The sequence below is a fragment of the Zosterops lateralis genome (assembly GCF_965231275.1).
Source record: "Zosterops lateralis genome assembly, chromosome: 6".
Taxonomy (NCBI): Eukaryota; Metazoa; Chordata; class Aves; order Passeriformes; family Zosteropidae; genus Zosterops; species Zosterops lateralis.
The window spans coordinates 16,259,857-16,273,073 of record NC_139761.1 but is presented as its reverse complement, the minus strand read 5'-3'; the positions used below and the strand labels follow the sequence as shown (position 1 = coordinate 16,273,073).

The 13,217-nt window shown below is 36.3% G+C and overlaps 1 protein-coding gene across 1 annotated transcript in view; it reads right to left on the bottom strand.

Moving 5' to 3' along the window:
- Window positions 1-13,217, bottom strand: part of PPP4R3A (protein phosphatase 4 regulatory subunit 3A) — a 40,614-nt gene that overhangs the window by 3,145 nt on the left and 24,252 nt on the right. Inside the window, exons 5-13 of the mRNA XM_083862956.1 lie at window positions 8,408-8,485; window positions 8,195-8,311; window positions 7,585-7,701; window positions 7,178-7,309; window positions 6,984-7,086; window positions 5,923-6,081; window positions 4,577-4,746; window positions 2,926-3,068; window positions 202-392 (exon numbers count right to left, since the gene is read on the bottom strand). Of these exons, the coding sequence (XP_083719082.1) occupies window positions 202-392; window positions 2,926-3,068; window positions 4,577-4,746; window positions 5,923-6,081; window positions 6,984-7,086; window positions 7,178-7,309; window positions 7,585-7,701; window positions 8,195-8,311; window positions 8,408-8,485 (1,210 nt within the window). The remainder of the gene's footprint in view (window positions 1-201; window positions 393-2,925; window positions 3,069-4,576; window positions 4,747-5,922; window positions 6,082-6,983; window positions 7,087-7,177; window positions 7,310-7,584; window positions 7,702-8,194; window positions 8,312-8,407; window positions 8,486-13,217) is intronic.

Here is a 13,217-nt window from a genome sequence, read left to right as displayed (position 1 = left end):
ACTATCAGCTAAGATTTTAATTCAAATGCTTTAAGAAATCTACAACACATTTTGTATCATTCTGCTTTTAAATACATCAAAACTTTTTTCAAGTGTGGTCTACCAAATTGATGTTGCAATTTCAAAATAAATACATGTAAATCCTTCAGTGCAGTAGGACTAAATAATACAAGTTATAACTTTCATCTTCTCATCACTTACATTTTTTTCTTTCCATGAATTTACTGATAGGGTCCATAATATCCTCATCATTTTTAGGCTTGTCAGAAGGGGGCACCACTGCCTCTCCATCTTCCATATCATCCTCATCCGTATTAAACCACATTTCCTCCTCATCCTCCAGGGTTCTTGCATCCCTTCTGTACCTGTGGTTTCTCAAAATGGAGCGCATGCTGCAGAATAGAAAGTTTTAAAGCTTAGACTCAGAAACCGACTTATATTAACAATAAAACTTCTATTTGACACTCAGTGACAGTTTACAGATCCCATACATTGCAGAGCAATAAAAACACCAGCAAATCATTCCCTAATGTGAACCTTTGAGTTTTCAATGCAAATATCATTAAAAACTCCTCTGTATAAAGAATCAAATAAAGTACAACTCTGCTAATAGCACATTCAGACTACTCACTCAGTACAAAATTCTGTAGCATATAAACAGCACTATTAAAAGTAATTTTAATAGATCTCACTGAAGTGTTGCATTCAGGCTTGATTTACCAATTTGCACTGGTAAATAAAAAGTTGTAAAACAAAGAGTTCAGAAATGTAGACTTATTCTCTGAAAATACTTCATAACCTGTTAATATTCAGGGTCCAGTAAGTTTAAAAAAAGTAATAAAAACCTAACTTAAATATGACTCCTGTTTTAAGCAGATACATTTAAGAGAAAGCTCCCTCTCTCTCTCTCTCTCTGCCCCATCCACCTGTTACAATTTTTGGTCATTTATCAGTATTTTCCATTTTTCAGAGCCTTGGATATGAACTGCTACCTCTCTGTCCCTAATTGCTCTATTATCAATGTTGGTTTATCTCAGCTCCACCTTCCTTTTCTCTTTTATCACAGAAGCAGTATTATGGTCTTGGAGCAGAGGGACAGGGGTGTGGCCCTCAAAGAATGGGGAGAAGTGGAAGAGACATTGAAAACATTTTCATTGTTAGATGTTGATTTTAACAGTCAGTTTCCAACAGAAGCATGAAACTCTTGATGAAGCACTTGACAATTTACTGGATGAAATTTCATGTTTTTCATGAAGTATCTGTTACTGAGATCAAAATGTTAATAATACAACCTAGACAATTGCATTACTGAGTGCAGGAAAAAGCCAGAAGGGAAAAATTAGAACATTACAAGCCATTGAGTAAAAACGCTAAATATACTTAAAATAATAAATCTAGTTATAAGTAAGTTGCTTGCCAGCATTATCATACATCTATACATACTGCATCATTTTACATTCTATTTAAACTTAAGTTCTGCTAACAGCACAGAACTATGATTTAAGTGGAACTCTGATGAATACTTTTGTGGCCTCTGCCAACAACATGTTGGGCTTCTTCCTTACTGAACTATTCTTTGCTAAAATATGTAAATAGATTCTTGTTATTTGTGCATTTTATTATTTCTGGGACTTCACTTTAAAAATTACATGCACTGTGACAGTACTTGTGCAGCCACTGTATAAGATGTATGAAGAAGGCTGAGCTACAGATCTCCTGAAGCTTTTTTTCTGTCAGATAAACTCATGCACCACAACCACTTTAGCTCGACTTAAGTCAAGAAAAAAACTACAACTTTACTTGCTCTACTGGATGGAAATTACTGAAGAAAGCAGCTGGGTGTTCTTTCCCACAGATGCAGTATGTAAGTAAGAATCACAGCCTTGGATTTCACAGCTGTTTAAGTGATAAGCTTAGCTGACATAAGCCAAAATAATAACATCTCTCTTTTAACACCTTAGTACTCAAAACTGCAGATCCTGCACATGCTCTTGAAAGTGCTTCAGTGTTTTAAAATAAATCCACACTTACAGTCTCATTTTAATTGTACAACTCCCAAATTTAAGTATTAAGAAATCTTGTGGCAGGAAACAAAAGTCTGAAATTTCAAGATATCCTAGTAGGACTAATAAGAATTGATTTTAATGTGTTTTCATACTAATTCAAGAAAGCAAAACAAGAACAGATCTTGCTAACAATTCTTAAGAGTCATCTGACACAAGCAGTCATTTTTTTTAAATGAAACTAGACATAAAGAAAAAATAAATGGAGCAAAAAGGCCTAAACTTCCTATTTTTATACTCAACTCTCAACTTTTTAACCCTGGCCAACTGTGTACTAAGGAGGGAACTTCTGCTCTGGCAAATGGAAGGAGCAATTCAATTTGCATCAGATTTGCTTTTAGCTCCATCAGCAAATCTAACAGGCACAAAAAAATCATTCTCTGAAAATTTCTTTGTATGTTCTATTCCTCAGCCATTTTGATAAAGCCTATCTAAATATCTATTCCCACAACTAAAATAAAAGGAAATCTGACATGTAAATCTTTAAAGGAAAAATGAACGGTAATTCACAACTGAACAATCTTTCAAATCAACAGTGGAAATCTGTCATTTAAACAAATCAACTTAGTAGAGATACTTGGTAAGCTTCTAGCCTCATTAAAGTAGTACACATAAGTTTTAAGATATGATAAATTAGCATTATGACTGGGGGTCCAGCAACTAACATCTGCTGAAAGTTATCAAAAGTCTGTAGCAACGTATTTGAAAATCACGCTTTTAATCAAGGAAATTCAGCAAGGCTTGAGATGCAAGCAGGAGTCTAAATTATCTATATTCCCCAGTACAAGAGAACAACCCACCAATAGTCTGATAAGAGAATTAAAGCATCAATATGCTATTAAGAGCATTTAGTGTATTTTACCTGTCAAGTTTTGGATTATCTTGTCTTTCCCTTTGTTGTTCAAATCGCAGTTTCAGTCCTTTGAATGTCTGCACATAATCTACATCTTCCAGTGCCTTCCAGTAATTTTCAATTACATGTGCTGTTAATGATTTTATATCTTCCTATAGGAAGAAACAAACATAAAGTGACTTATTTTCATTCAAATTAGTTTGTTTAATACAATATAAAAAGTATCTGAAATGAGAATGCCATAGCAAGCACTTATTAATTAACTTATGCAAAAATGAGTATCAAGCATAAAAGTGTAACTAAAATTCTAGAGCCTCAAGTATTTGATTAGCAAAACAGCATCAATTTTCTAACCGTATCTCCTTCAAAACACTACAGAACCTAAAGCCCGATAAAAACTATACCAAACCCAATCCTAAAATGCCTATCCACTGTAACTCTGAGGTATTTTTATACTGATAGAGAGCACAGTGTGCAGTCCTTCAGGAACAGGCTGCTCCAGCAAGGGTTCCCTGTGGGGTCACAAGTCCTGTCAGTGAACCTGCTCCAGTGTGGGCTCCTCTTTCCATAGGGCTACAGGTTCTGCCAGGAATCTGTTCCAGCACAAGCTTCTCAAGGGGTCAGAGCCTCCTTCATCAGGCATCCCCCTGGCCTGGGGTCCTCCACTGGCTGCAGGTGGATCTCTGCTCCACCACGGACCTCCAGTGGGTTACAGGGGAACAGCTGCCTCACCATGGACATCACCACAGGCTGCAGGGGAATCCCTGCTCCAACCTGAGCCAGTGGCACATTCATGTCAGAGCCAGCTGGCATTGGCTCTATTCAACACAGGGAAAGCTTCCAGCAGCTTCTACAAAAGCCACCCCTTCAGCCACTGCAAACCCAATACACCACTGTACAAGTCATGACCACCTATACAGATGAACTTTTTCATAGCTTCAAAACCAGTTTTCAATCAACTCTTCCATGATGATGAGATCATCTTATTCTTGAATTACCCTGAGTACCAACTCAAAGAAAGAGGTGATCAACACTAAAGATTTCAAGAGGTGACAATGAGTGCTGACTTACTCCTCCACAACTGTCTGCACCCTAGCTTGGCCTCATTTACCACATTTACAGTCTGTACAGCATCTTGTCAGAATCTGGATGCAAACAACAGCAAGGAAATAGTACTGTGCAGACAGCCAAACTGGCTTGAATATTTAAGAGATTCCCCATGGAAGGAACTTGGTAGCACTCCATTAAAATAATCAAAAGAGATTGGTATCTCTTCTGTATAATTCCATATTCCATTGAATTGACATTACAAAGCACAGATAAATTTGATGGGTTTGCAGCAGCAGTTTCTAATTACATTCCTGTCATAACAAGCCCATCCAATTGCATGATGAAATTTGATTTGTGCTGCCTTTGCAAATCTGGGTACTGTGAGTACAGTAACAAGTGAATTTAATCTTCAAGTAATGGTACTGTGTTTGAATGTGAGAAAGAACATGTACAAATATGTAATAGTGATATAAAACAAGGTTTGCATAAATACAATCTCATAGGGTCCTGTTATGATAGCATAATTTAGGGCAAAAGCAAAAAGAAAAGTCATCTTGAATTACAAGACTAAACAATACAGTAATTATCTTCAGCATACAATTGCACTCACCACTCTGATAAATTCAAACATCTCTATTATGGCAGAGTTCATCAGATTATAACGGGAACCATTATTTAGAAATGCTTTGACCACGGGTTCAAACAAAAAACTTTTCATTATGTAACGGTTGTAGAATTCATCCTTTAGCCCAATTATCTTTCTCTTGAAACGAAGGGCACCTGGAACAGGTATGTTGTCAAAAGAGTTTTTAAATTTAAAAGCAAAATTGCAGAAATTACTCAGCATTAGTTAAGGCAATTAACAGCCTCAGTTCATATACAGCAATACATTCAGTCATTTCCTGCTTCTCAACAGACTTGACTATACTGCTGAGGGTCATCTACCTGTACTACCATAAAGAAATCCTCCATCATAACTGTACAAATGAAAACATCTCTGTTCACTGAAGAATTCATAGAGTATTGTTTAAATGTAATATTACTAATATAAAAATCTATTTCTGATTTTTTAAATTACTTATGGTAAAAGTAAAATGTTTTCTCAGTAAAAGAACTCAGAAATTTACTTATCTCTATTATTCAAATGTTTGATTACATTAGTTCTCTCTGATAAGAATATAAATGATCTCATTTTAAATTGGTAGATGACATTTTATTCACACACATAAGGCAAAGGTTTGATTTACAACCAGTTTAAAGCTCTTTCTAAAACTCCAAAGTGTACACAAGTGAGAGAATGTCCACGCATAAAGAGGAAGTACAGTATCACATGGCAGCACATTCTGCTTGGCAACCATGTGTACAGGTTATTTGGTTACAAAATGTAAAAGGTACTTATTGTATGCTACTGCTCAGGTAAGGCATTTAACTTAAAGCTTTGGTTTTTTTAACTCTATGTGCACAACAGAATTACAGAGAAAATCTGCTACTCGCCTGCAGAATTAAGTCTGCTTTGACACTACTGAGCTGAGCATGGTCAAGAAACTACCACAGTCTGAAGAGCAGCACACTCAACTTCTGAGCAGTTCAATGTAGTCAGGTAGTCATAGCTCTAATTAAGTACCTCTGATAATTTCTACTAAAAGACCACCAAAACTTACAATATTCTCTTAGTATATTCAATACTGACATACCATCTCTTCAATTTCCCTCTCCACTGAGATGAAGCAAAATCTTTCTTTTTTTTAGGATAAAAATCTATCTATCAATGCAAAATTACTAACAGTAGCTGATACATCTATAATCTAGTATGGGAAACATACACTATAACGGTAGAATTTCTGTATTCAGTCAAAAATTGTCATTATCTATGAACGTTTTTTTTCCAGCAGAGTGAAGATATGTATCAGTTCACATTCACAAAATTCTAGTTTATTCCTTAGCTTTCAAACTTACACAATGCCAGGAAAGCGTGCTTTGAGGCCATGAGAACGAGTACCCTTCGCAGGATATCTTTGTTAATGATGTAGTTTTTTATGTGATAGGTATGATGTTCTACACAGAAAGTTAGCAATTCCAGTATTAATGCCAAGAGTTGGGCTGTCTGAAAATCATCTGTAATAAAACAAAACCAAAATAATTAAATGTATCTGGAATATCCAACTACACCCCATTTCCAAGTTTTATTATTTTCCCACAGACATTTTACAGAACATGCTGCAGGATATATTTAGTCTTTAAAACAGAAATTGAACAAATTTGTTGTGGATTGAGTATTTTCTATGAATACAGATATGGCAGGAAACTTTCTTAAAATATGGAGCCAATTACATTTTTCTTAAATTGGTGTTTGAAGGTTCAGAGTACAGAATTCATCCCTAACACAAGTAGTCAGACTTATTTAACCAAATCACATTATGATGCCCACACATCCAGATCATAAACTATCGCCCCCTGTGCAGTGTCTTGACTAAGTTTACACCAAAAATGTGATCTATAATGCCTTTTAACCAAAGCACTATGCAAGAAATATCTCGGGGTCTTTGAACACTCGTAGTAAGAACTGCAGCTAGTAGCCAGCATGAACAATTACTTCATCACTGATCTCTGCTTTCTTAGTCTGATGTAGAAACAATACTCTCAAATTCAGCACACCTTCCCAGGGGAAATGCTGCAACACTTCTTGTAATACCTGACCTTAAGAAACCATTTAGACATGTTTAGAAGTGTATGTAAGTGAACTGTCCCAGGAGTTCCTAAAAATTATACAAGTATTTTATTTTTGGTTAAAGCCAAATTTGCAGCAAATGTTGCTCACTTCTTAAATCAGGTCTCTCTGCAGAGTTTTGTGCTTATGCATTATTCAAATTACTAAATATTGAATCAGCATTTTACTTTGAACTATTTTTCATAATCTTAGACTCAATTTTTTTAAACAGAAAATGTCCTTTGACATTATTATTCTGAACACTGACGTTCAGCAGCCTTGATGTGCCCAAAATCCAGAGTGTCATTACCTTTGCTAGGCTTGTCCTCTGTAGTATTGGCCAATAAAGGGGCTGTCAGAACATGCATACAATGCTTGTAGAAGAAACCCAAGAACTCTGTCTTTTCTGTTTTCTAAGGAATGAAAAAAAAATAAAAATGTAACACATATAATCAAATACCCCAAAAAACCCACACATAATTTCATTTGAAGGTATTTACTTACATTGGCAGTGGCAAGCATATTTTCTGGATCAACTAAAGTACGAAGCAAACCCATGAGTAGCACTGCTCCTCCAAGTTCTGGATCTGTGTCACAAATCATGTGTTCTATAATGAGGTTAATGAGTAATATATCCTAAGAGAGGGGGAGAAAAAAAATTAATTCAAATGCTATTCCCTTGTGCCAAATCTGAAATTATACAATGCAACATGTAGCAGTGAACAGGTGAACTCATCTCACCTAGCAGAACTCCTTAAAACACAGCAGTTCAGTGTCCTGTTACCAAATTCCAAATTACTTCTTCAAAACTAGGGCTCATGTCATTCATAGAATCATAAATATACACCAGTAACTTCAAACCCCAGTAATTTCAAAACCAATACACCCATTTCTGAGGACTCTCTACTTACATCATCATTCTGCTGCGCTTCCTGCATGACAAATTCTCGTACCATGGATGGGTTGTATTCAACCAAATATGAGAATATATCAGTGGCTGCACTTCGTACTTGTGCATCATCCATACCCTGGAAAAGTCAAATAAAATCATTTTGTTTTCTTGAAAGTACTAAACGCAACCAGAAAACATACAGCTTTAATTCCTTCTCAGAAATCACACCTAACTACTGCTAAAACCTTTATTCTAAAACAAAGTCAACTCTCACTTCTGTGTAAATTTGACAACAGTCGGACAAAATAAATTTCATTGTTTTTCTGCCCTTTGATCGATTTCTCTATTTTCCTGCTTATTTTAGATACCAAAAAGCAAGCAGAGCTAGGAAAGCAAACAGGAAAACAGAAACTGAAGAATGACATGGCACTTACCAATGTCATACTGTAAAAGCTTCTGAAGTTTTACAAAAATATTTTGAACATTCTGAATCTTAAGCTAGGACAAGGCAAATGAAGCAAACAAAAAGAAAACCACTTGCTGAAGTTTGTCCTTAAGTTACTTTCTAAAAAAAAGCTTCTCTGAAGATAAAAAAAAATGTTATGACAAATAGAATTGAAATGACTTACCAATATGACTTCTAGTGCAGGCAGTATGCCCATATTTGACAAAGTTTTGAAAAATGCATCTCTGTTTTGAGGTTGCAGTGTTTGTGAGAATGCACAAAACTCTTTCAGAAAATTTACCTGAAAACCAGGAATATATTAGTTTAGTAATTAAAAAAAAAAAAGGATTCACGTGTCACTTTGTGGGAACTGTCACATATTTTACAGATTTCTTACCAATTCCTGTCTTTTCTCCTCATCTGTGGCTTCATCTGTTAGTTGTGCAAACAAGTCTGTCAGAAATTTTTCATCTTCCTACAAAAGCAAAACAATACCATTTGTTTATTTGACAATATCAAAAGGCATCCAAGTATAATATAAAGTTCTTCTACACCATGCTTCCTGGAATGAAGAGAACATATGTTTGTATAGTGTAGTTAATCACACAGTATCAACTTTCTAATTCAATTTTCAAGTAAATCAATATGCATCTTGTTTTTGAGCTTGAATCATGTTCAGCATCACTCCACCCCCCAACAATTCACCCTCAATTCTGACATTTATTGCACTGTTTTCTAGTTGCCCTTTTTCTACTTTCTACTACAACTGTCATTGTTCTGTCTCTGACTTCTTCGACTTCCTTCCCCCTTGTCACATGCCAGTCCCCGTAAATCACCCTACCCTTGGTCAGCTGTTTACACACATTTATAAACAACACCACCCACACAGCCCTACACACAGCACACATACATGTGTGTCTTGGGAATGTCATTGGAGCTCTGAAGCAGAACAAAAGCAAAGAAGGGAAAGCTGCCTAACAGCAGGAATGAGGTGAGATTCCTTCCCCCTCAGTGCTGTGAAAAGGGTGAAGAGACCAAAAGCGTGAAGAGATCAAATCAAAACAACTGTTCCTATTACACACAGAATTTATTGGACATTCTGGCTGACAGCAATCAAAACCCCTTCCATTATTTTCACATGACTGTACCTTAGCAAAACTACAACAGCTGCAAACACACTACAAATGTGTATTCAGATTGAAAGCAGCAGCAATATTTAGCTTTCCATAACCTTTACAGTTCTAACAACTAGATTATTAAGACAGAAATAAACCTTATTCCATTATTTTCCCAACATTATGCAGCAGTAAGGCAGCACTTGTTCAGAAAGCTGCCACTGTTGTTTCTCATGAAGTCAGTAACACATCCATGTGCAACATCCCTCCATCCCAAAACCACAGTGCCAAAAATCCAAGCTGCTTTGTTTATGTTTGCACTGCATAAAGTGAAACCATGAAAGTACTGCAGATACACAGACAAAAACTTTTTTACATTGTGAATTACCCGAGTACCTCATCCAGGCTCACCACGCAGCCTTGCTGAGGAAGTGAGTACTCAGTTCTGGTAGCACACCATGCTAAGGCTGCTACAACACTGCCACAACACATTCAGCATCTCTACGTGGCACTGCACAACACAGATAAATCCAAAACAGGCTGGCATGAGCTACTGTATCTCATCCACTATAAGGCAAACCTTGTATTTAGAACATGCCACATGTTCTCTTGTCTGACGCTGAGCTGTGCTCCTAACCTGACCCAACAAACAACAAAAAAGAGGGATTTCTGGACACAAGTTCAGGTGCTGTTTGTGTGACTGCTTCAAAATCAAAACATAGGAGATAGGAGAGGTCTCAACTAAAGTAAACCAAAATTCATTCTGGAGGATCAAGCATAGATCTAAATTTTGACTTCCAGATATCAACAGTGAAATATGTTCAAAACATCTATTAAGGTATTTGATTACAAGAAACACACCTTAAGCTTTGATGAGAGAATGCAAGGATGTCTGACTACCTGCTATCCAGCTATTACATGGCTTGGTAAGTTTTCTGTTCTAATATTTAACTCATTAGACATCACAAGTTAACAAAAGTAACCCACAGTACTGACATATTTAGACACTGAAATAATAATAAAAAAACCCTAAAAACCCAAAATCCCATAAATTCCAGTTCTTTTGAATATGTAGGTTCTTTTCCATTATTAGCAGAGCATTTAACAGAAGGCCATACAGTTTGCTTTCATTTCTCTTTTTGCTATTTTGATCAAGATATAGAACTAATCTTATCTATGAAAACTATTGAGAAGATGCATGCTTATCCCCAGTTGGAAAGCATAACTCCTATTTCCATTCTCACTGTGAAAGCAACTTTTCATCTTTTCCACAATATCTGAGAGTAAGGGCAAGTCAATATTACAGAACTATCTTAGAGTGATCACTGTGAAAAAATAATAGAAACTTCAGCAGCAGATAATCATGGCTCTTACATATGTAAGAGTAATAAGTAGTGTACTTCTGCAAATCTTTAAAATAAAAAATAAAAGGTGTACAACATTACCCAAAGCATCAAATTGGGGGTTTATGTTGTGGAAAGAGGAGAGACTCTGTGCTGTTGGTGGGTGTCATTTATGAGCCCCTTATGTCCCAGGGAGAGCCAGGTGGGGAAGCTGCACCTCTGGCAGGACGTGGCACAGAGCACAGGCAGGAGCTGGGCAGGAAGGCGTGGGCAAACCCCGGCTCAGCTCTGAGCAGATCCTGCCACATCCCTGATCTCCTCAAGATGTGGTTGGACACCTGCAGCACAGGGCAACCCACTCACCCTGGTACTGGGCTTGCAAAACATGTGGGACTTGTAGAGGGAACTTAAAACTGGCAAGTGATAAAGATTTCAATGCTAGCATTTAAATGTTTCAGGGAGAATTTGCAGAAGTTCAGTACGTAACTATTTTTCAGCATTCCAAATGTAGATTACAATACAGTAATTTATAATTCTGCATTAAATATAATACTGAAACATTCTCCATGTCATGTCCTCTCCCAAACCCCATTAAATACCTTGCACTTTTAAATTAACAAGATTATCTGAAATCTCTAGGCCCCAGAACAACCACGACCTATTTAAAAACAGACAAATTAAGATGGATCTGAGTGATTGAATCATCCCTCCCTTGCATAGACAATATGCAGTAAATGACTTATTCCAAGAAAATAAAAACAACTTATTACTAACTTCACACTTAGGGCTTAGCCCTGAGAAGCATTTAGCCTTTATCTCATTCCAGATGCTTAATGAAAGGCAGACAGGTTGCTGTTCATGAGAAAAGACCCAATCCTCACATATATAGAAAGACTGTCATTGCAAAGAACATTCTAAATACAAGATTCTCTCTCTCATGCTCTAAAATTACTGACAAAGGCAATATATCTAAAGAAACATTCCTGAGTGATACTGCCAAGATCCGTGGAAATGCACAGTCTGAGAGCAGAGTTCACATATTTTAGAAGTCACAAAGCACCAACACAGAATGCTAGAATTACACTAATTTAAATGCTTTCCTTTTTATTTTTTCAACTTGCAAAAAATCCCTCAAAGTATGTCTGTGAACACAGTGTAAATGCAAAATTCTCTGCAGTATGTGGTCTTTTCAGGCAGACAAGTATCAAAACACATTTAGCTGTACCTTGGAAGCTGTGAAGGTCACAACTGTTTTCCAAGAAAACCAAACTGCAAACAATAGTTTATGATGTAATTGTGGATTCTAGATACTCTCCCCAGGCACAGAAACTATTAGAAGTGCAATACTTGAACTATGTGTATAGCAGACACTAAGTACATTCATTTATGCTTTGCAAGACCTAAGTAGATGCTTCTAGATTTAATACATTTCAAAGCCATGAAGATAAAAACAAGCCAGGCCAACTATTCACTCCATCATTTATGACTTTAAAAACAACAAAACACACAGATAAGCTAGGGTCACAAAAAAAGACACTATTTACATTTGTGATTCCAAAGTAGCCCTCCTCCTCCCAAAACACACTTAAAAAAGGATTCCTCAAAACCAGGCCTCTATTAAATGTAATTAACATTCAGTTACCAGGTATTTTTGTGTCTGTGACTACAGATAAATGACATAAAACATACTTTTCTCAAAAAAAAATTCCAAGAAACTCAACACCATCTAAACTGGCAAGAGAGCACACATTCCATCCTGTATTCCACCTCCATACTCATTTTGGGCAGAGAACAATATTTTAGCCCATAAAGCGTAATTTTCATAAAATATTACTAGCAAACAGATAATTACTGCTACAAGCACACATTCCTTCATGCTACACACAAAAGGTTTCTTAGTTTAAAATCTCCTTTATATGAGACTGCCTTTCCACAAATGCCTTCATCATGCACTACTTTCACTTGAATCAACACGCTGGAAAAGTAGTGAGATCCACCAAATCATTTCTGTAGTTTCTGAACACATGGTAAATAATTTTCTATAATGAAGAAGTCAATCCCAAAAATCAGGAGCATGCACCACTTGCAAGTGTCTTTCACCCCAAAAGGTGGTATCCTTTTACACTTTATTGCAAGGTGAATTCTGCTGGAAATAAATCTCCAGTTATTCCAGAGCCAACTACTAGAAGAAAGCAGACTGGATTTGGGCAGAACCACCAGTATGCACAAACACAAATCTTCCTCTGAAACAACTACAGATAATTATGTTTGCACCCACAGGACTCTGTTAAGAATAAGCAACAATCTGTAAAACCACTTTCAAGATTAAAACCTGTCTATTATTGCACATAAATACAGTAAAATATACAGATTTACCTAAACACCTGCAATTTTAGCTCTTGAAAAGGGATATAGGGACTATCAGTAATATGACTTCTATTTTTAAAAATTCTGATTTACCAGTACAATAACACCATCTGATCACTGCTTTACCAAGCACAAAAACTATTTTAACATGTGTCCAATTTCCCCCTTCTACTCTCCACTTCCCTGAAAATTAAAGACCTTGAAGTCTAAACACACATACCCAAAATTAACCCTAACAATATTCTTTATTCTGGAAGATAAAGACATTGCATGATCTTACTGCAATAAGAACACACCAATGAGAAAAGGGGGAGAGAACAGAAGGAAACAGTGTTTGCTCACTCTGGCGCAGTTTTGCAAGTTTTGTTGCTGTTGTTGTTGT